Source organism: Coregonus lavaretus (genome assembly GCF_964263955.1).
Source record: "Coregonus lavaretus genome assembly, chromosome: 16".
NCBI lineage: Eukaryota > Metazoa > Chordata > Actinopteri > Salmoniformes > Salmonidae > Coregonus > Coregonus lavaretus.
Genome location: NC_140003.1, coordinates 15,205,627 through 15,233,551, shown reverse-complemented (window position 1 = coordinate 15,233,551; position 27,925 = coordinate 15,205,627). Strand labels below are relative to the sequence as shown.

The 27,925-nt window shown below is 42.4% G+C and overlaps 1 protein-coding gene across 1 annotated transcript in view; it reads right to left on the bottom strand.

Annotated features, from left to right (window-relative positions):
• myo3b (myosin IIIB) overlaps window positions 1-27,925 on the bottom strand; it is a 113,458-nt gene that overhangs the window by 23,445 nt on the left and 62,088 nt on the right. The window contains exons 25-34 of the mRNA XM_084180130.1: window positions 27,412-27,491; window positions 21,377-21,397; window positions 20,390-20,467; window positions 19,888-20,093; window positions 17,728-17,839; window positions 17,437-17,599; window positions 17,111-17,191; window positions 15,551-15,647; window positions 14,024-14,063; window positions 13,034-13,154 (exon numbers count right to left, since the gene is read on the bottom strand). Of these exons, the coding sequence (XP_084036256.1) occupies window positions 13,034-13,154; window positions 14,024-14,063; window positions 15,551-15,647; window positions 17,111-17,191; window positions 17,437-17,599; window positions 17,728-17,839; window positions 19,888-20,093; window positions 20,390-20,467; window positions 21,377-21,397; window positions 27,412-27,491 (999 nt within the window). The remainder of the gene's footprint in view (window positions 1-13,033; window positions 13,155-14,023; window positions 14,064-15,550; window positions 15,648-17,110; window positions 17,192-17,436; window positions 17,600-17,727; window positions 17,840-19,887; window positions 20,094-20,389; window positions 20,468-21,376; window positions 21,398-27,411; window positions 27,492-27,925) is intronic.

Here is a 27,925-nt window from a genome sequence, read left to right as displayed (position 1 = left end):
AGAGGAATGCTGTTCCTGCAGATATCTTACAGGCACTGAGACTGCCAAACGGGCTTCTGGCACGAGAGCATTTTGGACTCAGGTACAGTGGGGAAAAAAAGTATTTAGTCAGCCACCAATTGTGCAAGTTCTCCCACTTAAAAAGATGAGAGAGGCCTGTAATTTTCATCATAGCTACACGTCAACTATGACAGACAAATTGAGAAGAAAAAAAATCCAGAAAATCACATTGTAGGATTTTTTATGAATTTATTTTCAAATTATGGTGGAAAATAAGTATTTGGTCAATAACAAAAGTTTCTCAATACTTTGTTATATACCCTTTGTTGGCAATGACACAGGTCAAACGTTTTCTGTAAGTCTTCACAAGGTTTTCACACACTGTTGCTGGTATTTTGGCCCATTCCTCCATGCAGATCTCCTCTAGAGCAGTGATGTTTTGGGGCTGTCGCTGGGCAATACAGACTTTCAACTCCCTCCAAAGATTTTCTATGTGGTTGAGATCTGGAGACTGGCTAGGCCACTCCAGGACCTTGAAATGCTTCTTACGAAGCCACTCCTTCGTTGCCCGGGCGGTGTGTTTGGGATCATTGTCATGCTGAAAGACCCAGCCACGTTTCATCTTCAATGCCCTTGCTGATGGAAGGAGGTTTTCACTCAAAATCTCACAATACATGGCCCCATTCATTCTTTCCTTTACACGGATCAGTCGTCCTGGTCCCTTTGCAGAAAACAGCCCCAAAGCATGATGTTTCCACCCCCATGCTTCACAGTAGGTATGGTGTTCTTTGGATGCAACTCAGCATTCTTTGTCCTCCAAACACAACGAGTTGAGTTTTTACCAAAAAGTTCTATTTTGGTTTCATCTGACCATATGACATTCTCCCAATCCTCTTCTGGATCATCCAAATGCACTCTAGCAAACTTCAGACGGGCTTGGACATGTACTGGCTTAAGCAGGGGGACACGTCTGGCACTGCAGGATTTGAGTCCCTGGCGGCGTAGTGTGTTACTGATGGTAGGCTTTGTTACTTTGGTCCCAGCTCTCTGCAGGTCATTCACTAGGTCCCCCCGTGTGGTTCTGGGATTTTTGCTCACCGTTCTTGTGATCATTTTGACCCCACGGGGTGAGATCTTGCGTGGAGCCCCAGATCGAGGGAGATTATCAGTGGTCTTGTATGTCTTCCATTTCCTAATAATTGCTCCCACAGTTGATTTCTTCAAACCAAGCTGCTTACCTATTGCAGATTCAGTCTTCCCAGCCTGGTGCAGGTCTACAATTTTGTTTCTGGTGTCCTTTGACAGCTCTTTGGTCTTGGCCATAGTGGAGTTTGGAGTGTGACTGTTTGAGGTTGTGGACAGGTGTCTTTTATACTGATAACAAGTTCAAACAGGTGCCATTAATACAGGTAACGAGTGGAGGACAGAGGAGCCTCTTAAAGAAGAAGTTACAGGTCTGTGAGAGCCAGAAATCTTGCTTGTTTGTAGGTGACCAAATACTTATTTTCCACCATAATTTGCTAATAAATTCATAAAAAATCCTACAATGTGATTTTTTGGAATTTTTTTTCCTCAATTTGTCTGTCATAGTTGACGTGTACCTATGATGAAAATTACAGGCCTCTCTCATCTTTTTAAGTGGGAGAACATGCACAATTGGTGGCTGACTAAATACTTTTTTTCCCCACTGTAGGCCTGGGAAGAGGTCAGATAGTGGCTCACACTAGGCTTACTAAATGATGGTGGGCAGCATTTGGGGTGGGGAGGAATAATGATCAACAGAGAATACAGAATAAAAAATCCCTGCAGAGTTTGCTGTTCTTTGCAGCAGACTTACATATTGTAAATGCTTGCATCTCCAGATAAAAAGGCTGAGATTTTTTTATTTAGATAGGTACCGTAATTTTCGGACTATAAGCCGCACCTTTTTTCCCATTTTTCGACCCTGCGGCTTATATAACGGTGCGGCTAATCTATGGATTTTTACAGCTAACGGCCACTAGAAGACCTCCTAAATCTATGGATTTTACAGGTTACAGTCCACCAACTTTAACTCTATGGGCTCTATGACCGGTCCGCGCCCCCCACCTTTAAGCGGCGGGCTCCAGCAGGAAAAGCTGGAGGCCGGAAAAGAGTGAGACAGGTAGCGCGCAAAAGTAAAAGTGGAACCGAGAGTGGTACGAGAGACAGAACGAGAGACAGAACGAGAGCAAGACTGACAGACATTACGAGAGCGAGACAGTTTGTGCAAAGGAAGTTTTCATGCACAAACCCTCATTATGGAAAACAAACGTAGAAATGCATATGATGCAGCTTTTAAGTTAAAGGCAGTCAATCTGGCTGTAAAAGAAGGAAATAGAGCTGCTGCACGTAGCCTTGGCATCAATGAGTCAATGGTGAGACGTTGGAGACGCCAGCGGGAAGAACTGTCTCAATGCAAAAAGTCAAAAAAAGCTTTCAGAGGTAATAAAAGCAGATGGCCCGAACTTGAAGACTTTCTTGAAGATTGGGTGAACACACAGAGAGCAGACGGCCGAGGTGTTTCCACCGTGCAGATCCGACTGAAAGCTGAAACAGTCGCCACCGAAATGAAAAATGAAAATTTTAGAGGTGGACCATCCTGGTGTTTCAGATTTATGAGACGAAAGGGACTGTCCATCAGGGCGCGGACGACTGTGTGTCAGCAACTCCCTCCCGACTATCAGGAAAAAATAACAAACTTCGGCGAATTCACACAAAGAAAGATAGAGGAATATTCCATCGGACCGGACCAGATCATAAATATGGATGAAGTGCCTTTGACGTTTGACCTGCCTCTCACTAGGACTGTTAACAAGAAAGGTGAATCGTCCATCACGTTGAGAACCACTGGCCACGAGAGAACGAATTTCACTTGTGTTCTTGGCTGCACAGCATCTGGATTAAAGCTTCCGCCAATGGTGATTTTTAAGAGGATTACAATACCAAAAGAAAAGATCCTGAACGGCATCTCCTTTAAAGTCAACAAGAAAGGGTGGATGATAGAAAGCGTAATGAATGAGTGGCTGAATGAGTGCTACGTCAAGCGCCCTGGAGGATTCTTTCGCCAAAAAAAAGCTTTGCTCGTTTTGGACAGCATGAGGGCCCATATAACGGATTATGTGAAAGCAGCCATCAAGAGCACAAACTCGATTCCAGCTGTGATTCCTGGGGGCACAACGAAGCATCTGCAGCCACTCGACATCAGTGTCAATCGTGCGTTCAAAGTGGCACTACGCGTTCAGTGGGAGGCGTGGATGACTAGCGGCGATAAATCATTCACCAAAACTGGTCGCATGCGAAAAGCAACTTTCGCTCAATTTTGCGAGTGGATCCTGATAGCATGGAGGAGTGTCAAAACATCCACGATCATTAACGGGTTCCGAAAGGCTGGACTGCTGCGTGATGAAGAGGAGGACGCCGCCACAGCTGAGGCCCTTCAGAGGCTGTTCGATTCCGACAGTGACAAAGAGGAGTTCGTTGGTTTTGAGAGCGACAACGAAGGAGAGAGGAGAGTGGCTGACGAAGCCACCCTGAGCCTGTTCGTTTCCGACACTGAAGATGAGGACTTTGGTGGTTTTAGTACGCAGGAAGAAGACGGAGATGAGGATTAATGACTTGACTTTTCTGGTTACAGCCGTGTACTGCACCTTAGCCTAAAAGATGAAGACGAGGATTAATGACTTTTCTGGTAGGCTGATTACCGTATATTTTAAGCAGCCGTGTTGCTGCAACTTTAGGCTTACGCGCTTACTGTCGTGTTACAGGCACTTTATTTTGCACTTTAAAATAAATACATTTAATTTAGCCATTGATATTGCCTCGTCAAGCACTGTAAGCTTTGTTTTTTGTTATGGTACTACTGTAGGCTATAATGTAGATAAATATTCAAAGATGTGCACACTTTTTCAAGGTTTTTCAAAAGTAACCAAAGTTAAGTGGTTAAATGATTGTGACGCTATTAACTAATTTTGCTGGGGAACCCCTAGCACTCCCTCAAGGACCACTGGTTGAAAACCACTGCTGTAGATCACTGCCGGTATGTGCGCTGGGAGCGCACCGTTTAAGTTTGAAAGTTGAAAAGTTTGTGTGTCTGAAACGCTATGTGATACAGTACACTTTACACAGCACAGTATATGTTCTGTAGCTACTATTGCACTAAATGGTAACACTTGAATACGTTATGCAAATATGCAACTTGTTTGTTGAAATGTTAATAAATGGGAGCTTCCTCAAGCAGCCATCTTTTTCCCGACAATCCCCTCTGTGCACGAACCCTTACATATGGTAATTAAACATTAAAACACCTGTGGCTTATAGTCCAGTGCGGCTTATATATGTACACATCATTCAATTTAGCTGCTGCGGCTTATACTCCGGTGCGCCTTATAGTGCGGAAAATACGGTACTTTCTTTCATTTTCAAAGAGGTTCAGATGATTCGTAATACATCTCTAAATACCAGTTTTAAATCCCTTGAAAATCAGAATGCTCCTCAGAAACAACATAAAAGAGCTGCTAAATGAGATTTTAGCCAGATAAATTAAAGATATGTATCAATTTACTTCCTGAATCACGTGCTGGGATCACCTGACTTCTCCCAGACCACAGTTAACCACTTGGGTTTTGTTTATTCAGATGGAGGGAGCCGAAGCACCAAAAGGCATGGATTATAATGAAAAATCATCAGTGGAGTCCTTTGATGTCTAAATGAGACATGTGCAGCCCAGACCCCTCTCTTTCCCTCACAAACCCTCACATGCACGCACACACACACACACACACACACACACATTGTTTATTGCTAACAGAAACCCCTGAATAGATAGCTACAGTGCTATGAAAAAGTATTTGCCCCCTTTCTAATTTTCTCTACTTTTGCATATTTGTGATACTGAATGTTATCAGATCTTCAACCAAAACCTAATATTAGATAAAGGGAACATAAGTGAACAAATAACACAACAATTACATATTTATTTCATTTATTTTATAAACAAAGTTATGCAACACCCAATTCCCCTGTGTGAAAAAGTAATTGCCCCCTTACACTCAATAACTGGTTGTGCCACCTTTAGCTGCAATGACTCCAACCAAATGCTTCCTGTAGTTGTTGATCAGTCTCTCACGTCGCTGTGGAGGAATTTTGGCCCACTCTTCCATGCAGAAACTCAGTGACGTGTGGATTTTCAAGCATGAACTGCTCGTTTCAAGTCCTGCCACAACATCTCAATGGGGATTAGGTCTGGACTTTGACTAGGCCATTCCAAAACTTCCAATTTGTTGCTTTTTAGCTATTTTCATGTAGACTTGATTGTGTGTTTTGGATCATTGTCTTGCTGCATCACCCAGTTGTGCTGCAGCTTCAGCTCACATACGGATGGTCTGACATTCTCCTGTAGAATTATCTGATACAGAGCAGTGTTCATGGTTCCTTCTATTAAGGCAAGTCGTCCAGGTCCTGAGGCAGCAAAGCATCCCCAAACCATCACACCACCACCACCATGCTTGAGCTTTGGTATGATGTTCTTACTGTGGAATGCAGTGTTTGGTTTTCGCCAGGCATAATGGGACCCATCTCGTCCAAAAGGTTGACTCAAGTTTGCCAAAAAGCACCTGGATGATCATCAAGACTCTTGGAAGAACGTTCTATGGACAGATGATTCAAAAGTATAACTTTTTGGACGACATGGTTCCAGTAATGCCTGGCGAAAACCAAACTCTGCATTCCACAGTAAGAACATCATACCAAAGGTCAAGCATGGTGGTGGTGGTGTGATGGTTTGGGGATGCTTTGCTGCCTCAGGACCTGGACGACTTACCTTAATGTTCCCTTTATCTAATATTAGGTTTTGGTTGAAGATCTGATAACATTCAGAACCACAAATATGCAAAGGTAGAGAAAATTAGAAAGGGGGCAAATACTTTTTCATAGCACTGTAGCTCTAGTCAAACTTCAATAGGAGTTCCAGAGCTTTTCAGGACTACTGTGATTTATTACCAATGTCTTAATTTGGGACATCGCACTTAAATGGTAACCCATGTGCTTTGAATTATAAGGCACACTAGGAAAATCACAAGGTTTTCTAGATAATGGTCCAAAGGGCATTTCCTGCATCTGTTTTTCACTAATGCAGGCAGAGGATGTTATTACTTACAACCAATTTTCAATTTTTCACACTGAAATCATTATTTTCCACTGACGGCAGATTTGGGGCTTGACTCCTGAAGAAATCTTCATGTGCTGGGAAAATCCCACAGAGTTTTTTGGAAGTCAATCATTTGTCACGACCTCCAGATTGAGCAGTGAGTACATGTTAGTATGTTGCACAGGGGAAGTCGGACAGTCAATGAGAAACCACCCCACAAAGTGAAACAAGCAACTGAAATGTACTGTGATGGGTAATAGACATTCTTATAACCACTTCTAAAGATCAACAACTTAAGGACAACAACTCCAGAAAACTGGATATCTTTAAGGTATCTCAATATCAAATAATTTCTCTGTAACAATTAAGTACCTTACTGTGATTGTTTTCAATTCAAAATTGTAAAAAATAAACAAAAATAACTTCTTAGCAAAGAGCAATTCCTCAAGCAAGAATTTTGGTGTGAGGTGTGACCCAGGTGCGGTGCAGGATAGACAGTATGCAGTAGGCAGAGATGGTGAAACAAGGATCACGATAAAATAAAGGTTATTTTATATAGTATTTTTTTTTGTGATTTTTGTTTTGTTGGTATTCTTTCTTAAAACTGCATTGTTGGTTAAGGGCTTGTAAGTAAGCATTTCACTGTAAGGTCTACACCTATTGTATTCGGAGCATGTGACAAATATAATTTGATTTGATTTGATTTGATGATGTCACCAGGCACGCCAAAACTCCATCCCACCAAAACAGGCTGACATTTCAGGTGGTCTTTTCAAACAGCTTTTACACTAAAAGGGCATTAGTATTATTATACACTATTATTCCAACCTCATAGTGTGGAAATATATATAAAATACATTTTTGACTGCACTGAGCCTTTAAAAGTTCTAAGCATAAAAAAACATTCAAAATAACCCAAGCCACTTGTATGATACTAAAATAAAAGTTACAATATAATCTTATACCTTCATATACTACAGGTACGTTTGAAGAGATTATTCTGTAGAAATTGTGATGATGAGTAGTTTGGAAGTACATCCTGTTAACTACTCTCACTGACATTAAGAGGATTATGGTAGGTAGTGGCAGACAGGAGGCCTCCTTCCTTCCGTCAAGTTGAGTCTTCCTATCCACTCCAAATTTCGGCTACCTCTGCGACTGTAATTTGCCTAAAACTGAAGGAATGTGTTAGGCACCCGTTTCAGCCTCTATGATGGGTGGAGACAGACAGATAAATCAAAAGGCTGAGAGACAGTGAGAGAGGGAGGGAGAGTATTTGTCTGAGGAACATGGAGAGGGTGGATCATTTGTCTTGCAGATGTATGTTGATATGGTGGTGGTGGTGACGGTAGGGGCTGGGCTGGGGGAGTAGGGCGTCGTGGTTGCGCAGCTAGTGGGAGGACATGTGGTAAGTGGTGTCAGAGTTGTTGGTAATGAGCAAGTTGGATGGTAGGAAAGTGGGATGGATCGGTGAACGTGGGTTTTGCAACTGGGTAATTCCATGTCCTAATGCCGCGTTTCCATTGACCACTCACAGCTGCAGCACAGCTCAGGGTGCCAACCAAATCAAGGCACAATGACTAGACTAGTACACCCTATACAGATGTAGGATCTTCATTATTTTGTTGCTGAGATTTTTCCTGCACTGCAGGAAATACAAATTTGTAGTGTATTCAAGGATTAAAAAGGCTTCGAAAGTTTGTAATTTCCAATTTAAAATGTCAGACTTGATTTGCCCTAACAAAAAATGTATCAACCCCCTATTAATTATAATCCACATAATAATTAAAATGTTCTGTTGCTGCAGGATTATTTTCCTGCTGTCGCAAACTGGCTCAAATTAATATCCTACATCTGTAGAGTCGAGGTACAGCACTATAACCAATAAGTATTAGGAAACCTCGAAGTCACTGAACCTTCCTCTTTTCTTTCCTTTTTCTTCCCTACTCTTCAAAAGACCAGGTTAAGTGTCTTTCTAGACGCAGCAGTAATTGGTCTCTGTGTTGTGACTCCTCTTTATCACTGTCTCACTTCTGACATGTATGTTTACCAGCACTTTAATCTTCAAAAAGCCTGTTAACATAAGTAGCTCAGCTTTCATAAACCATAAAGTCAGCCTCTGAATGATCCTCGGCACCATCCTGTTTACCACACTGAGGAGCGTAAACAGCACTCTGATCATATCACCGCTTTGCTCGCTTGACTCTTTTTGAATTATTATTCATATTGTATTAATATTCAGGCTGGTGAGACAGGGAGAGAAGTTACGTACTGTAAGTGTTCTGTTTACATGACTGTTTGGTGGATGCACCTCGCTGAACTATCTCGGTGACAAAATGCTGCAAATCAAAGGATGACACTTAAGACATCCCACTGGGCAAACCACACCATTTCAACATGGAAATGTGGGTAATATTTGGTTGAGTCGTTGATCAATGAGATTTCAACGTTTATTCACCCACTCAAACAGACAGTCAGAAGTTTGTTGAATTCCCAATGTGTTATCACTGCACTTTCAACCATTTAAAAGCACAACAAAGTTCAAATGTGAATACAATGTCAGATATTTTGTATTTATACAACAACTTAATGTGTTATCACTGTGTTTCATCTAATAGCAAAACCAAATGGCCTGTATTGTAGTTGAGATTACATTAAAAGTACTGTTTGAGGTTCTGTACAGATATTTATATTGTGAAGATCTCCACAGACCTGCGACCTTTGCACGCTATCCTGAACATGCACACTTTCTATGATTACATATTAATCCTTTTATAGTTACAGTAACCTCAAAATGTGGTCATGGATGAGTTCTTCATTTTAAGGTTGAATAAAAACTGTTAAATTAGTTTGTAAGATAGCCTTATTACAAAAGTAATATCGAATTGTGTTAGGTTGACAATGGGGGGGGGGGGGGGGGGGGGCTGGGGGGAGTAACTCAGTTGGGGTCTCCACTTAATGTTGAGAGTTAGAATAGTAGAATACACAAGGTGCAATTTCTTTGTGTAGATCAAATTAATAATGAGAGAAATGGCGGTGGAAACGCCTTTATGCACAAATATTGATATAATAACCATCATAACGAAGAAAACTTGGAGTCACGTGATGATATGGTGTGTGATCCTCCCACTACGTCCCAGGAAACCATGCAGTTTATTAGGCTACAGATTAAATAATTTCTGATGAACTTCACAGGGTGGCTAATGTTCAGTCCCTGGACAACAAAGGAGAAGATCTCCTTCCAGAGAGACATCAGAGACTGTAACATACTCTGTTTCACGGAATCATGGCTCTCTCCGGATATACTGTCCCCGTCCATACAGCCAGCTGGGTTCTCAGTACATCGCACAGACAGGAATAAAGAACTTTCAGGGGAAAAGAAAGGTGGAGGTGTATGTTTTATGATTAACTGCTCATGGTGTGATTGTGGTAACGTACAGGAACTCAAGTCCTTCTGTTTACCCGACCGAGAATATCTCACAATCAAATGCCGACCGCATTAATTATCTTCGGTCATCGTCACAGCCATGTATATTCCCACGACGGCTCTCAAGGAACTACACTGGACTTTGTGCAAACTGGAAACCGCATATCCTGAGGCCACATTTATTGTAGCTGGGGACTTTAATAAAGCAAATATTAGTAAAACTCTACTGAAGTTTTATCAACATATTGCCTGCGCCACTCACACATCAAAAACTCTCGCCATTGCTACTCTCCCTTCCGGGATGGCTACAAGGCCCTCCCCCACCCTCCCTTCAGCAAATCAGATCACACCTCCATCCTGCTCCTCCCTTCCTTTAGGCAGAAACTCAAATAGGAAGTACCCGTGGTAAGGACTGTTCAACGCCGGTCTGACCAATCCGAATCCATGCTTCAAGATTGTTTTGATCACATGGACTGGGATATGTTCCGGGTTGCCTCTGAGAATAACATTGACATATACACTGACACGGTGACTGAGTTCATCAGGAAGTGTATAGCGTATGTTGTTCCCACTGTGATGATTACAAACCAAAAATCGTGGATAGATGGCAGCATTCGCGCAAAACTGAAAGTGCAAATCACCGCATTTAACCACGGCAAGGTGACTGGGGATACGGAGTACAAACAGTCCAGTTATGCCCTTCGTAGACAATCAAACAGGCAAAACATCAGTACAGAGACAAAGTGGAGTCGCAATTCAACGGCTCAGACACGAGACGTATGTGGCAGGGACTCCAGACAATCACGGATTATAAAGGGAAAAGAAGCCAAGTTGCGGACACCGACGTCTTGCTCCCGGACAAGCTAAAAATCTGTCGCCAATTGGATGGAAACCTAGCTACTGACAGCTACTGATTTTTAGATTGGTAAGTTAGTCTAGCCAGCTATCTAAACTTGTAGTAATCATGGTCAAATTACCGGCCCCAATGATTTTGTCAGTCACTGTCACTCAGATAATATAATAAAAACTGCAAACATTTCTTTCCAACCTATGGCAACATCTGCAGAATTGCAGGAAATTAGCTGTAAAACTGCACAATTTTCTCTCTGTGTCATGGCAAAATGAGTAGAATTGCATGAAATTAGTTATAAAATTAAAAGATATTCTCTACACCACATGGTAAAATGCGTAGAATTGCAGGAAACTCTCCTCATACAAGAGGGGGGCTGCTAAAAGGTGGTGGTGGTGGGGGGGGGGGTTCCCCCAACATAATTTCACCCAAAAGGCTAGGGCGGGTTCTGACTGCATGTGTGGGTACGGATGTGGATACGTAGACCCGCAAGCCACTGAGGCCCCTCATGATGAGTTCAGATTTTTAGTGGCCCCCACCCCATCCCTGCTGTAGATAAATCAATTCTCCAGTAGGATGTGCTGCCCAGCCTATTGTTATTTTTTCTGATAGTGGATATAACGTTGAAGATCTGATGTTGTTTTAAAGGTACAAATTCAACATATTTTATACAAGTTTTGTCTATGTTGAAAAATTGTTACCATAATTACATAATTCTGTGGTTGAAAACAATGTTGATGACTTTCTGCAATCCAACGCATTTTCCACATAGATTCCATGTTACAATATGTTGACAAATTACATTGAAACAACGTTGATTCAACCAGTTTGTGCCCAGTGGGATGTAAAGAAGGGCTGTGTCTGTGGAGTGCTTTAATTCTCTCTTTCCTTCTTCCTTCCACAAAAGACAGCACTGCAGGTATCTGGCTAAAGCTGGAGAATAGTCCCTTAGCCCTGTGTTAAACATACACTGAAACAGACATCTTTGAAACTAAGGGTAATCTCCTCCTGTCTTACTTTCACAAATGGGGCTGTCCTGGACCACACAGCACAGCTGGGCTCAGTCAAATTACTTAGAAGGGACTTAGCGTCCATCAAACGCAGAGAGAGGTTCCGGGTCGTGCCACAGCGCTTTTGGTCAAACGCAAAGCGGATTTGAATTTCCTGGGCACATTTTCAACTTTCTCTGTTGGTGTCCTGAAACACTCCAGGTTCACCTCAGCCCCAGAATATAAGCAATCACCAGGGGCGTCGGCAGGATGAGACACAGGAAGAAGCCTGGTCTCCAAACATCTGGTAGGGCCAGGCTTCCATGACTCGCTCAACCTCAGGATAAAAAAAAGGCCTTAGATCTGCAGGGATCAAAGTGTGCCCTGGGTGCCTGGCCACCGTGGCCTCCCTCAACGTATTCAAATATGGTTTCCTGAAAGCAACTGTAGCCATAAGCAGACCTCAGAACATAAATGGGGAGGAAAGAGATGATGAATACCTGAAAGTCTATGTGTTCTCTGCACACAACACAAGTGAAGCATTATGAAAGCCCATGGCTTATGGAAAATGAAAATGTTTTTATCACAGCATTTAGCATTTTGCCCCAAAACCATCTACCCTGCTCTCAGGAGAAGGGAATTTCAAACCTCATTAATGGACCTAGCTAGTTATAATGAATTTTTCCCCAATTTATAATGGCATAACTGCTTAATTATTTTTGCTAGTATAAACCAGGGAACTACAGTAGGAGAAACACTTTAAATGCATATTTCAATGAATGAAATTAAACTCAAACTGCTATTCCTTCCAGCATTTCCCTTCATATTCATACATCATGAATTCTTAAAAGCAGACCCTTGTCAGCGGCAGTGATGCTTCAGAGCGGGGGTCACCTGTATCAAGCATTACCGAATTAGCTGCTATCTAACCCAGACCTGCTGTGGCGTGCTGACACTAATCCCTCGCCCGCTGGAGAGCCCTGTCTGTGTTATATTATCATGTCTAATCCGCGTAATCTCCCGGCCGCGCAGCTAAACGGTATCCCACCTCCGTCTCTTACCTCAGTCTCGTAATAACATTAATGAAGGGCCGGGCCCCCATTACCCAGGCAGGCTAGCAGTGGGCTGGGTTACGGCCGTAATCAGCAGCGCCCTGCTCAACCACCCACTCAGCCTCCCAGGCAGCATGAATTAATGGAATTCAGCGCCTTGGGCAAAAAGCAAACCAAACATATGTTCAACAAATCAGGGTTTGTGTATTTTCTTGTCACCGTTACTATGTGGGTCTATTAGAGCCATTGATGGGATCTTTAGCGAAAGGGCTCTGCATGGGAGAATGAGGCTTTGAAGTGCTATAGTGCCACTTCTAAAACCCCTGCGATGAGAAGTTGTTTATGATGAGCTGACCCAGGTTATTAAAATACCATATAAATGATCACTCATAATACTTCCTCCCTTTGTTGTCAACAAAAAAAGGCAGGAAGGATTGGTAGGGATGAAAGGGGTCCTGTATTAAAAATTGCACTTTATCAATTAAAGCTGGATGTCTCCTGTTTCCTTGTGTAATTACCTGCACCCGCCAGCTCTGTGCTCAGGCTTACCTTGTTTACACTGTGTGTCTCGCAGGCTGCCTGTCTCCCTGCAAGCCTTCATTACTGTGTCTTCTCTGCCTTTGTCTCTGCTGTCATTTCTCACTTGTCTATCATGGCGGTCGGGGGCAACCTTTAAAGAAGAGGCATAAACACAGCCAGAAGAGTACTGTCAATGGAAACATACACAGACAGACTGAGAGACAGACACAAGTAAAAGGCTGCCTATTTATTATTGTTTCTTAGTCATACTGGATTCAAATTCATTTATTTTTTATTTACTGTTTTGGCAGACACAACCCATGAATGTGTTTTGCAATGTTAATCACATGCTAATGCAATTGCATAGGACCCTCTATTACCCCTACCTCCCTGCAAATAGCAGTACACTGACTTAATTGTGAGGTTGAAAATAACAACACACACAGACCTCTCATATTTAATTTTTTATCTTTGAATAAAAGAGCTCTAGGAAAGTATTAATCTGCTTAACATTTCTAAGTACATCCTACAAAGGATTTTGCTTTTTAAATCTTACATATGCTCAGCAGAGTTACTGGCAAAAACTGTAAGTTTTCCTCATTTCATCCTTTCAACATCAAATGGTGAGCAGCAAAAATTGGATCAGACTTCAAAGACTGTGATGTGCTCCTAGTCACGGAGTGGCTCTTCTATTTCACATATTGAATTCGAGCAGGATATCAAAGTGCTACCAAAGAACCTCAGGTCTTTACCAAAAAGGGGTCTAACATCTGTAGAAAGAGAAGCGCAAAGACAAATCACCTCCGGGAACAGCAAGCATTTATTCTCAGCCCTGAATTTCCAGCCTTTTGATTCTCCCATTCCTGTACCACCCTCTCTCTCCTCTGAGATGGAGTTTGGAGCAAGAGAAGTCTTTTGTCTCAAGGACCCCAAAAACTCTAATGAATAATCGATGTTCAAGGGGCTTTGTAGAAGTACAGTATTATGCTAAAAATATTCATTTCTCTGATATAAACTTACCTTCTCTCTGTGATCATTCAAAGTGTGTCTACCATCATACCTACAAAGGTGAAAAAGAGAGTTTAGAGGACTGATCCTAAACCACCTATCACAATAGATTTCATGTGGTACAACATAGATAATGACATACAAACTATTATGTAAGATTAACCATCCTTCATCTTGTCTCTCTTTCATATGATATATAGACACACTATTGAACACACAGTAGAGCAGTAGAACAAAGATGGGGAATATTATTCAGGTTGGGCAGTATGATGCAATAGAAACCTTTGGAGATGGACACAAACCTAGACAGACAGTGTGCAAGGCACTGAGTGATATAAAAGGGGAAAGTTACAATGTGTAGGTAAGAGCACACATATCTTAAAAGGGGAAAATGGACCAGATCACATCAAAATAAATCTATATAGAGCGATTCCAACACTGATTAAACAGAATTGTTAAGTTGAGGTTTGAAGTTCTCACCAAGGAATATGATTGTAAACATGGTGAAAAAATTCCCAGAAGAAAGACTTCTCAGCCCGGGTATACAACAAGCATAACATTTTCAGATGTGGAAATCTAGTCTTCGAGTCTGGAGAGATGCATTGCCGCCCTTGACCGACAAAGTCAATAAAATGAATAAAGATTTCAGCTTCTCCAACAAAATGGGGGATCTGTGCATCAGTTGGCAATATACTTCCAAACCCAAGTATTGCTTATGTATTTACTTTCTTTAAAAAAAATTGGGGTAAAAAGCTGTCAGTTCCTTAACATTTGAAGATTATGGAATAAACCAATACTATTCTAAATACTAAGGCAAGAGAGAATCAATAGTGGTCTTGAATGAAAGCACAAGTGTTGAAGGAGAGTGTGTGACAGTCAGCTTGGTTGGACTTGTGAGCAGCACTGGCCAGACACCATGTGTACTGCAGTTCAGCTGCTGCTCTCCTGCTTCACACATACTTCCTTAATGACTGGCCTGCCATACGCTGAGTAAACACAAACCGCGTTCAGCTCTTACATCTGGAGACCAGTTCAGAGCCCAGCCCCGTTTGCAGTCAGACAAGTGCGCTATCTTGGCAGAAAGATATTTATTACATTTATAAAAAGGAGAGGTGGTGCAATAGGAGGAGCTTCCTCTAGTGGTTGAAACAACAGTACATTAAAGAGGGGAGGAAAGAGGTCTGCCTAGTAGAGCTCAAGTTGAGTGACTGGTATGCAAAGCCCTTTGCCCCATGACTGTGGTCTCTACCGGAGGTCCTTCTGTAACAACTTGAGAAAGAGCTTGCAGGGGTGCACACCAGGCTCAGATCTAATGGCCTTCAGAGACACTTAACACTAAAAAACTACAGTAAAGCACAAACATACATACAAAAACACAGATCATCCCTATTGCTGGACCCTACTGTCTGTGTGGCCAAACTTTGGGGCATCCTAATCATTAGGGCCTAATGGATACATCAAGACAAACACACACTGACACAAACATAGCTAACTGTTTTAGATCAAATATAACACTGGTAAAGTGATGAAGAAACTGACCCAAAATACTTGTTCCTGTCAGTGTGGCCTCCTGCCCCTGGGTGAGATATGTGCCTCTGGATTCCACAGTCTTTACGCACTCGGTGGCCCCTGTATGCTGTGGATACAGTAATATGACTACCATCAATGCATTCCGACACAATTTATCTGGGATTTAAATTCATTTCTCAATTTCCCTCTCTGAGTATTAAGCTATGCTTAATTGCGCAACTTAAACTAGATGAGACAAAGAAAAAGGACACAACAAAGCCTTCTAACTTATATTTGAGTAAACAAACATGTTACCCAAGTGTAAACAATTATACCAGTTAGTGGTAGAAAAGTTGCATCCGTTTTCCATCAATCCAAAAAGGAGGGATTCATTTTCAAAACAATATGTGATGAAAAAAGGGAACCCTAATGGATGGCACTAAACAGAGCATGCCACGCTATTCAGTCAAAGGGCTTTGTGTTTTAGTTGTAAAATTACACACAGTGAAAAAGAATGTTGGAGTACATTGTTGAGCAGCTCTATTTTCCATGGTCTAATCTGATCGATGGTTAGCATGCCCCCCAGGCCCTGCTGAGATCTGAGGAGCCACCAGGCTCATACATTTGAAAGGCATCTGTTTATTTAAAAAATGCAAATGCGGCCCACCTCAAAGGCTATAAGCTGCAGTGAACACACAATGTGAGTGTGTTGGAGTGTTCCGTGGGGGGGGGGGGGGCTGAGGCCCCACTTATGTCAGGTTGGCCTTCTCCTCAGCCCGCCCGCCCGCACACAAACACATCAATGTGGAGTTCTACAAAGAGATAAAGAGCAAGGGCCGACAGCAGGGCTTTTCTCACACCAAAAAACCTGTTTACCTATTCCACAGCGTTATTTACAAGGGTTTTAATGGAGGACATTTACACAAGGTGTGCAGGCGACTGATATGCTCAATGTGCCAGATGAGGGCAGCCCTTAGGAGAGCCATATAAAACAATGCCAAGTCTCCTCCCCCAGCCCTCCTCTACCCCTCCTCTACCGCTCCTCTCCCCTGCCCCTCTTGGCACCGTCCCTTGTCCTCCAGTGAGAGGCTCAAAGGAGTGGGGGAGGCCTGCAAAGGTTAATATGCCCACTTTGATCTTCGTCAAGGCACACTGAGTACGAATTAATTTACATTTCAGATGAAAAGGTTGACAGTATAAAAAGGCATCTTGTTTCTGGTATGTGAGAGCAGTGTAATAGACTGGGAATTTGAGAGAGGAAGTAGTGAGGAAACAGAAGGGATAACCCCCTCTCTTGCCTTGACTGGGAAAGAGATGAAAGGAAAAAAGGATCTCAATATGCACTGTTCTTCTGAAACATGGGGACCAAATGCTGCCCAAACTTTCAAAAGCCTTCCCTTATACATTATTAATTAATTATTACGGTTTCATGGGATGCTTACTGAGATCAAAAAGGTATTTCATCAAACCATAAGGTTTTTAGACCTTTATTCACTTTCTCTTAAAAAATATATAAAGAAAAACTCCAAAACACATTATCTGGATTCAAGTACTTCTGAGAACAATACAACAACATCTGCAATGCTTTACCTGATTGTATGCAAATGGCCGCTTCTTCCCTCTCCTTTCTGGTTCGCTTGAAATTCTGTCGGGTATTGTGGCCCCTCCAGGCTAGAGAGAAAGAAGCTACTGATCAACCTCAGTGAAACAATATAGAAGGCACATACAACATGAGATCCCACTTCAAAACACAGCACAACCAGGTGGCAATGAGCTAGATCCCTTTGAACTCTCAAGAGGTCTTATTGTCTGCTCTGAAGCATTGCTCTTTTGGCCTATATGGGTCACACTGTGTTTATCAAACTAATCTATTTTATGAAGTATAGTCCTCCAGATTAGGCCAGGTGGATGGCTACCTGACTGGATGATGATGGCCCCATGGTTCCTCTTCTCCTTCTCTCTGCGGTAGCGCCTCGCCCCCAGCCAGCCCTTGGTGTAGGCCTGCATCACCACCACCCGTGCTATCAGCTCTCTCAGCAGCAGGTTCAGCTGCTCCACATGGTAGTACTTCAGGAACACCTGACATACAGTACACCCAGGGAGCTTCACATCGAAGCAACTCAATCTATGGACAAAGTTGCGATGCCATCCATAGGTTTCGAAACGAGAATCACTATCATTTCTCTGGCTAATCATCATCAAATTACCTTTGTCTTCCCTAAGACCCAGTTCTCTAGTTTGGCCCGCTCTAGTATGGCAACGGCATTCTCTTTGCTGGTGTCAGGCATCTGGTGAGCCCGGAAAGCTAGGTAGTAATACCTAAAATAAAAGAGGGGAGAGGGAAAGATATCTGACCTTTATCATAGGTAATCATGTTTTTTGCCATGATTCAGTGTTTTCAGACAGTTCAGAAACGTGTCTTTCATACAACTTTAAAATACATATATTTCATTGTAAATGAATTCAATCGCCATTCGTGGATCAGTGCACAAAGAAAACGAGGCTCACTGAAGCATGAGTCGCTAACAGAGGCCTATTGTCTGAGCTTTTTTGAATGGACTATGCTCTCTTATTTCAATCACTACACAGATGACACCCATAAAGCCTATCTGTGTTAATCAGCTCCAGTGCATGTCTCTACTTCATTGTCTAAAGCCCTTGACTGTCCCGCCTGTCACAGTTTATAAAACACCCGCATAGGACAGAGCTGATATAACTGTTTGTTCAGGGACATCAATGCTCCCAAACTGCTGGTTCATTCCTTGTGTTCTGGTGTTGGTCAAAGAAAAGAAAAACAACAATGAATGTAAACGTCTTTGAACCCCCCCACCACATTCTACAGCCTTTCATTCTAATTCCTGTTGATACCTGTTCTTTCTTTGATGCTAAATACAAAGCACACTCCTTGGCAACATCAGACGAGCCTTTGATATGAGAGCACAAATTTAAATCAGTTTTCCACTAAAGGTGCAGTTTACTATTGAGTCTGTCAGTATTATTTCTGCCTGGCTTGGATGGGATGGGATAGATTCAATGGCAAGGTTGAAAGCCAGGGACATGCTAGGATATGGTCTCCTATACTCCAAACAATAGATAGGTGAAATCACTCTAGTAACACAATAGGACAGTAGCTTTTAACACTGCTAAATGAGAATCTAGCCCCCTAGCCCCCCCCCCCCCCCCCCTCATCACACACACCCACCCACACCCACACATATTCATTATATTTGAGGGTTAACAGCCCATTGTCACTTTTAACACCAAACTATGTGAACCCTCAAATAAAATAGCCTCACCAACACTGTCAGAGAATTGGAACAGGCAGAAGAACGACATGTGGTCATTCAAGGTTTTCTGCTTGAAATTCGGCTAAATTAAACACACAATCTTTTAAAAGCTCCCTGAGAGCAGCGAAACTAACCAGCCATCCCACTGCTTTTTACACAGGCCACAAGCCCAAGCTAATTACATTTTATATCATATTAAAGCGTCCCATTGGAGGTGCCTGGAATATTTTTCAAAGGATAATTGATCAAATGTAGGTTTCCTACGTTTTCCCAAGGACCTAGTCTGAGTAGGTATTTTATTCTTGACAGGTTGAGCAAGGTTTAAATCCCTGTTTTGGTATCTTATTAGGCTGCTTCAATAGACGGAAATCTTATTATGCTCACACTGGCAGATGCTGCCAGACATTTGAAAAACAAATAAAAACCTTATCTGATATCCTGTATCTAACCCAATTTCTTTATTAATGATAACCACCCGGGGAATAATGGGGCCCTATGTCAGATATGGACTGTGTCCAGGACACTGAGCATGAAAACAAACCCTTCATGAATAGTAAAGAAAGATTCATTAAAATGTCTATCGTCAGCCTCAGAGTTCCTCTCTGTTTGAATTCTGCCCTTATTTCCCAGTCCCGTGAAGTGAACCCACCCAGTTAAGAGAGTTGAACCCACCCAGTTAAGAGAATTGAACCCACCCAGTTAAGAGAGTTGAACCCACCCAGTTAAGAGAATTGAACCCACCCAGTTAAGAGAGTTGAACCCACCCAGTTAAGAGAGTTGAACCCACCCAGTTAAGAGAGTTGAACCCACCCAGTTAAGAGAGTTGAACCCACCCAGTTAAGAGAGTTGAACCCACCCAGTTAAGAGAGTTGTACAGGATGTAGTCTTATGCTATCACTAATGACTGCCAATTAGTGAGCCTATTGCTCTGCTCAAGTTTTGACTCCCATCTAATTAAGGAATCCGTGTTTTGTGTGATGTAGCATACACAGTGCACTTGTTCTGCTCTACCTCTGGGGTTGTGTCAGCACTCAGCGTGCACAGCTAGCGCCGCGGCGCCCGGCTCACTGCAGTTGTTACCTGTTAACAAACTCTTCAAACAGGATGCGGTGGGAGTAGCCCTGGCGGCGGATGTTCACTGTCTCCAGGATCCCAGTGTAGCGCAGCTGCACCATCACCCTCTCCTTAAAGAAGCGCAGCGCCTGTCTGTCATCATTGGGCTTTATGCAGCGCACAAAGTGGGGTTGACCCACCACCATCTTAGACAGCAGATCCATCAGGGAGTACTGCCAACGCAGTGAGGAGACAAAGCAAGGCGACGGGGGCGGAGCAAACAAGATAACAGGGATTATTATTTGCATTATGCATTCTTTCCTATTGTCATCGTGGAATTCAAAGATTCTGTGCTGAAGCTGTTTTGTTATTGTGTCAGCAAAACAATATTTTTACTGACACGCTTATTAACTGGTGGATATAAATCGACCCAGAAATGTAAACCCTTTTCAATTTTTGTACTGTATTAAAGGTCAATGAAAAACATTGCCGAAACAGAACGGTTGGGTGTGGTGATGGTGATACATACCCGGAAGTAGGAGGCCACTGTCTGTCTCCTCATGTTGGTGGTTTCCTCAGGGTGTCGCATCATCTCCATGGTGTCCACCTAAACACAAGCTGTCCCATTAATTCCTTCCTCACAATGGGATTGACAAGAATACAGTACATTGTTTCTTGTACTGTATTGTCCGGGAAGGGTAGCAGCACCATAAACACTTAAAGCCAACAGTGTAGAGAATGGATGTGTACAGCTGAGGGGCATGGGAGAATTGCAGCTAGCGCTGCTTTGTATAATGAGGCTTGCCATCCCAAACAAGATAGTCCTTCTAACAACGGATTAACGAGGACACAATATAAGCATTCTAATGGCCCTCACACTTCATGGCTTCATAAAAATTTATGACGCAATCAATAATTTATAGTAAGTCTACACAGCAAAGTGCATATCTTAATACTTTATTTCATCTTAGCACAGGGGTGAAAGGTATGTCAAACATTTTCTGAACAACTTCATGTAGTAATTGGATGTCTTGACAGTGCCTATGTTGTCAGATAGAAGTACCAGCAATCATCCCCTTTCTGTTCAACTACTTCTGTTCAAGTATTTTAGCAAGAGCTGCCCATACGTCTGCACTAGTTCAATCATTTGTTTCCATGATAACTTTTACCAGCTTCTCATCTGTTAACTGTTTCGAACTTTCCACCGACTTTGATTGGGCAAAAAAGAACATGCATTTTACATCAATCATATTTCAGAGATTGACTCATCGTTACCATGTACTCTCTTTTCACAGAGTAAGTATAGTAGTGTAGCTCATAAGGTGGTTTGATGCTTTACAAAAGAGAGCATGAAAATGGCACGATGTCAAACCACAGAGAAAGAGAACCCTCCACATGACACCAGTAGCCAACCATTGGAAACAGTAAACATTTTGTTAGAAATGTTCCTGAGAAAAATAAGAAAGTCATGCAAGATAAGGTAGAAGGTAAATAAACAACCATAGGCTGTTCTTACCTTCAATAGGTATTTGGGAGACTGAATACAGGAAGTTGTTGTTGAGAAACATGGAAAGAAAGGAAAAGACAAGAGGATAGACAAGAAGTAAAGAATCTGAAATCACCTTTAAGGGGTATAACACCAAAGATCATAACGTGAGTATTTGCTCAATATACAATATTTGACAATTGACAAAATCTTAACAGGACATCATGATTTGACTGCATGCTTCCCTTTAAAATAGGTTAGTTCAGACAGTGAGAGTTTAATTGAGCAACAGAGTATTATTCTTATAATTACTTTTATGGTACACTAAGAGCAACAGTGGGAGGAGTGCAAAAGTCAGGTTTGTCTGCACACATCACTAAGAACTTTGGATAAAAGGAATATATTATTATTATTATTAATATTATATATTAGGTTCACTACACTAGTTAATAGGGCAGATATAAAACCAGATAACCCTTTCAGAGGGCTGCAGCAGGATGTAATTGTTTATGGCCTAACTGTGGCCTCATGGTGGCTAGAGGCCTTTTTCACATGTTGTTCTTTACAAAAGGAATTGTATGAGGAAGTTGTACCAGCAGTCATCATTTAAAGCCTCCTTCCTAACAGCTGTTGATGGGGTGAAACACTGAGATAAGCCCCCTTTTTACGATGCATCTTTATAGTGTTAGGGGGATCCCAGTTAAGGGTAGAGCATGGTGCACTTGGACTCAAATCGTTCTCAATGTTCAAACGATTCAAATCATTTTCAATGATCTCGCAAGCTGCTACAATGGACTAACAGCGCAAGTAAATACAATGTCAGTCACAACTGCCTGAATCTGAACAATACTACTAGACAGCATGGAGATAGACAGCAGATGGTGAGGATGTAATCCCTGTGAACTCATGTGCATTCGGAAAGTATTCAGACCCCTTGACTTTTTCCACATTTTGTTACGTGACAGCCTTAATCTAAAATGGATTGAATAGTTTTTTCCCCCTCATCAATCTACACACACTTTCCTATATTGACAAAGCAAAAACAGGTTTTTAGAATTTTTTGCAAATGTATTAAAAATAAAAAACTGAAATATAATATTTACATAAGTAATCAGACCCTTTACTCAGTACTTTGTTGAAGCACCTTTGGCAGCAATTACAGCCTCGAGTCTTCTTGGGTATGACGCTACAAGCTTGGCACACCTGTATTTGGGGAGTTTCTCCCATTTTTCTCTGCAGATCCTCTCAAGCTCTGTCAGGTTGGATGGGGAGCGTCGCTGCACAGCTATTTTCAGGTCTCTCCAGAGATGTTCGATCGGGTTTAAGTCCGGGCTCTGGCTGGGCCACTCAAGGACATTCAGAGACTTGTCCCGAAGCCACTCCTGCGTTGTCTTGGCTGTGTGCTTAGGGTTGTTGTCCTGTTGGAAGGTGAACCTTTGCCCCAGTCTGAGATCCTGAGCGCTCTGGAGCAGGTTTCCATCAAGGATCTCGCTGTACTTTGATCCATTAATCTTTCCCTCGATCCTGATTAGTCTCCCAGTCCCTGCCGTTTAAAAACATCCCACAGCATGATGCTGCCACCCCCATGCTTCACCGTAGGGATTGTGCCAGGATTCCTCCAGACATGACGCTTGGCATTCAAGCCACAGAGTTCAATCTTGGTTTCATCAGACCAGAGAATCTTGTTTCTCATGGTCTGAGAGTCCTTTAGGTGCCTTTTGGCAAACACCAAGCGGGATGTCATGTGCCTTTTACTGAGGAGCGGCTTCCATCTGGCCACTCTACCATTAAGGCCTGATTGGTGGAGTGCTGCAGAGATGGTTGTCCTTCTGGAAGGTTCTCCCATCTCCACAGAGGAACTCTGGAGCTCTATCAGAGTGACCATCGGGCTCTTGGTCACCTTCCTGACCAAGGCCCTTCTCCCCCAATTGCTCAGTTTGGCCGGGTGGCCAGCTCTAGGAAGAGTCTTGGTGGTTCCAAACTTCTTCCATTTAAGAATGATGGAGGACTCTGTGTTCATGGGGACCTTCAATGCTGCAGACATTTTTTGTTCCCCTTCCCCAGATCTGTGCCTTGATACAATCCTGTCTCGGAGCGCTACGGACAATTCCTTCGACCTCATGGCATGGTTTTTGCTCTGACATGCACTGTCAACTGTGGGACCTTATATAGAAAGGTGTGTGTCTTTCCAAATCATGTCCAATCAATTGAATGTACCACAGGTGGACTCCAATCAAGTTGTAGAAACATCTCAAGGATGATCAATGGAAACAGGATGCACCTGAGCTCAATTTCTAGTCTCATAGCAAAGGGTCTGAACACTTATGTAAATAAGGCATTTTCTTTGTTTTGTTTTTATAAATTTGCTAAAATGTCTAAAAACCTGTTTTCGCTTTGTCATTATGGGGTATTGTGTGTAGATTGATGAGGAAAAAATAATAAGGCTGTAACGTAACAAAATGTTAAAAAAGTCAAGGGGTCTGAATACTTTCCAAATGCACTGTACAGAGCTCTATGTTAACAAACTGTCACGGTCGTCTAAGAGCGAAGGAGACCAAGGCGCAGCGTGTGCAAGAAACATGACTTTAATTGAGTAAAGCACGTAATACAAAACAAAAGACGACTCATGAAGTCCACGGTACACTGACCGAAACGGAACAAAAACCCACCACACCCAAAGGAAAACATACAGATAAATATGGCTCCCAATCAGAGATAACGAGCCGACAGCTGACACTCGTTACCTCCGATTGGGAGTCACATGACTACACAAGAACTAACCAAAACCACACACACCCAAATGAACATACCCTATTCCCAACCTAACCAAAACAAACCCCAACAAAACGAATACACCCTGGCTCAAATACAAGTCCCGGAGCCAGAGTGTGACACAAACCTAACGAAATGGTCAATCTAAGCGCTGGGCGGTAGCGCTATAGGTTCGTGGAGGGTGTCAGAAATATTTTAGCTATTTTCACAATTACAATTATCGGCACAGTTGCTGGCGTTGGCGAAAAAGGGCTGTGTTTTGATGAATAAACAAGTTGTGGGTGTGTCGAGGCTTGGCTCTTAACTGGACAATCAGAACGTGCACCATAGCTAAATATGTGGTTGCGTCAAGTTGTTTATTTACGGTCTTTTATGTATTGCCTTGGAATCAACTCCAATTCCAATGTTTGTCCGTTAAAGTTTGTTAAACAGCTTACAGAAACAAAATAACAAAATGTAGACCTATCCGATCTTTGCAAAATATGTTAACTTGAACCTGTTTGCATTCCACATTGTTCTAAGTAATTGCATGGCTTCAATGTGGAAATATATACATAGCATCCGCACTGATATAGAGGCTAGTCCTACTGTAAATTACATTATGGCTAAGTATGGACATGCCAAATGTTTTCAATAAGTAAGATTACATTAATTATTGATAAGGCCTTAAAAGAGAGCGAATAATTCGAATCAAATTCTTAACAAAACAAAACAACAACTTGTTTTAAATAGGCTATATCTAAACACACTTACAGGCACCATAATTGCGTCCCATGGCCATATAATACTAAACCAATGCAGACTATGGAGGGTTTTACGCACATCTAAACTTTTCATAATAGCTGGACAAAGATCCAATATAAAGAGAAAGGGAGAATGTCCACTCACCGTTATACTGCTCCTATATACACTATATTTATAAAAGTATGTGGACATCCCTTCAAATTAGTGGATTCGGCTATTTCAGCCACACCCGTTGCTGACAGGTGTATTAAATCGAGCACACATCCATGCAAACTCCATCGACAAACACTGGCAGTAGAATGGCCTTACTGAAGAGCTCAGTGTCTTTCAATGTGGCACCGTCATAGGATGCCACCTTTCCAACAATTCAGTTCATCAAATTTCTGCCCTGCTAGAGCTTGCCCGATCAACTGTAAATGCTGTTATTGTGAAGTGGAAACGTCTAGGAGCAACAATGGCTCAGCCACAAAGTGGTAGGCCACACAAGCTCACAGAATGGGACCGTCGAGTGCTGAAGCGCGTAGCGCGTATTAATCGTCTGTCCTCGGTTGCAACTCTCACTACCAAGTTCCAAACTGCCTCTGGAAGCAACATCAGCACAAGAACTGTTCGTCACGAGCTTCATGAAATGGAGTTTCCATGGCCGAGCAGCCGCCTAAAAGCCTAAAATCCTCAAGCGCAATGCCAAGTGTCGGCTGGAGTGGTGTAAAGCTCGCCGCCATTGGACTCTAGAGCAGTGAAAACGCGTTCTCTGGAGTGATGAATCACGCTTCACCATCTGGCAGTTAGATGGATTAATCTGGGTTTGGTGGATGCCAGGAGAACGGTACCTGCCCCAATGTATAGTGCCAACTGTAAAGTTTGGTGGAGGAGGAATAATTGTCTGGGGCTGTTTTTCAGGGTTCGGGCTAGGCTCCTTAGTTTCAGTGAAGGGAAATCTTAACGCTACAGCATACAATGACATTCTAGACGATTCTGTGCTTCCAACTTTGTGGCAACTGATTGGGGAAGGCCCTTTCCTGTTTAAGCATGACAATGCCCCCATGCACAAAGTGAGGTCCATACAGAATTGGTTTGTCGAGATCGGTGTGGAAGAACTTGACTGGCCTGCACAGAGCCCTGACCTCAACCCCATCGAACACCTTTGGGATGAATTGGAATGACGACTGCGAGCCAGGCCTAATCGCCCAACATCAGTGCCCAACCTCACTAATGCTCTTGTGGCTGAATGGAAGCAAGTCCCCACAGCAATGTTCCAACATCTAGTGGAAAGCCTTCCCAGAAGAGTGGAGGCTGTTATAGCAGCAAATGGGGGACAAACTCCATATTAATGGCCATGATTTTGGAATGCGATGTTCGACGAGCAGGTGTCCACATACTTTTGGTCATGTCGTGTATAATGTTTTATATACATATTCAAACCATCTTACAAATCGCATTTACACTTCTCCAGAAGTTGCATTGCATGCGCGCAATGGACGTTCTCACCATAAAACCAGTACAGTGAATCATTCTAATATGTTTATTTTTAATAAAATTCTACGAAAAACAAACAATTGTTACAGGAAAATAACTTCTAAATAAGAGGTTCACTGGTATTCACCTAGGTTCTCATCTCTCGTTTCATGATGGGCATGGACACATGTAGCCTACATCATGGAGGGGGTTTTACACACGTCTAAATCATGGCTAAGATATTGTAGGCCTGCCTACAACACATAGATAAAAAGGGAATGACAGCTCACTGTTTTGTTCCTCTCAAACATTATATTTTAATAAAGCTTTGGTGATTAAGATTTATCTCCAAGCGGTCTCCGGACCCAAACACTTTATCAACGGTCTTGACTAGCCTACTTGATTAGATTGGGCAGGACAAAAAGAAAACCGCCTTCATTGAGAGGAGGGGAGGCTATGATTGGTTTTTAATCAAATAAAACGAAATGGGGAAAAAACATTACTGTTTTATGTTTCTAAATACGAAGTATGCATGCACCAAAAGCACATCTTGTTCCATGCGCATATGAGCTTTGTGTGTCACGGCTAGATAAGCACTTTGGATCATGTTTTTAAGGACACACCTCAAATATTTCCACCCCTCCCATCTGAGCGCAAGCGAGCTGATGTAAGATGGGTAAATTGCAGAATCTGGCATTAGAGCTGAAAAATGCCAGTGTGCCAGTTTTTACATGACGAAATTGCAAACTAATCTGCGTTTAACACTAGCGCTGCTTTAACGCCAGCCAAAAATAGAGTCCAAAGAGTGATATGGTCTCAACTTGGATTAAATAATAGCCATTAAAAGGGTTTAAGGGATACTTCGGGATACTTCCCAGAGTCAGATGAACTAATGGATAGCATTTTTAGGTCTCTCTTTCCAGTATGAAGGAAGTTAGAGGTAGTTTCGTGAGCCAATGCTAACTAGTTAGCAATTACGCTAGCAACTTCTTTCAAACTGCACACAAAGACAAAAAATGGTATCCACAAGTTCATCTGACTCTGGGGAAGTAGATAAAATCCTGAAGTATCCCTTTAAGGGAGATAGTGCCCACCTTGTTGCGTCCTGAGCTGAGCTGGGGTGGCAGTGACCTTGAGGCAGCAGTGACTCTCGCCCTGGAAGTGGCCAGATTACCTGTTCAAACCAACACAGCAAAGCAACACGTCAATACAATGCCACATACTTTATGAACACCTGCTCTTTCCATGACATAGGCTGACCAGGTGAATCCAGGTGAAAACTATGATCCTTTATTGATGTAATTTGTTAATTACACTTCAAATCAGTGTAGATGAATGGGAGGAGACAGGTTGAAGAATGATTTTTAAGCCTTGAGACAATTGATACATGGATTGTGCCATTCAGAGGGTGAATGGGCAAGACAAAATATGTAAGTGCATTTGAACAGGGTATAGTAGTAGGTGCCAGGCGCACCAGTTTCTGTCAAGAACTGGGTTTTTCACACTCAACAGTTTCCCGTGTGTATCAAGAATGTTACACCACCCAAAGGACATCCAGCCAACTTACACAACTGTGGGAAGCATTGGAGTCAACATGGGCCGGCATCC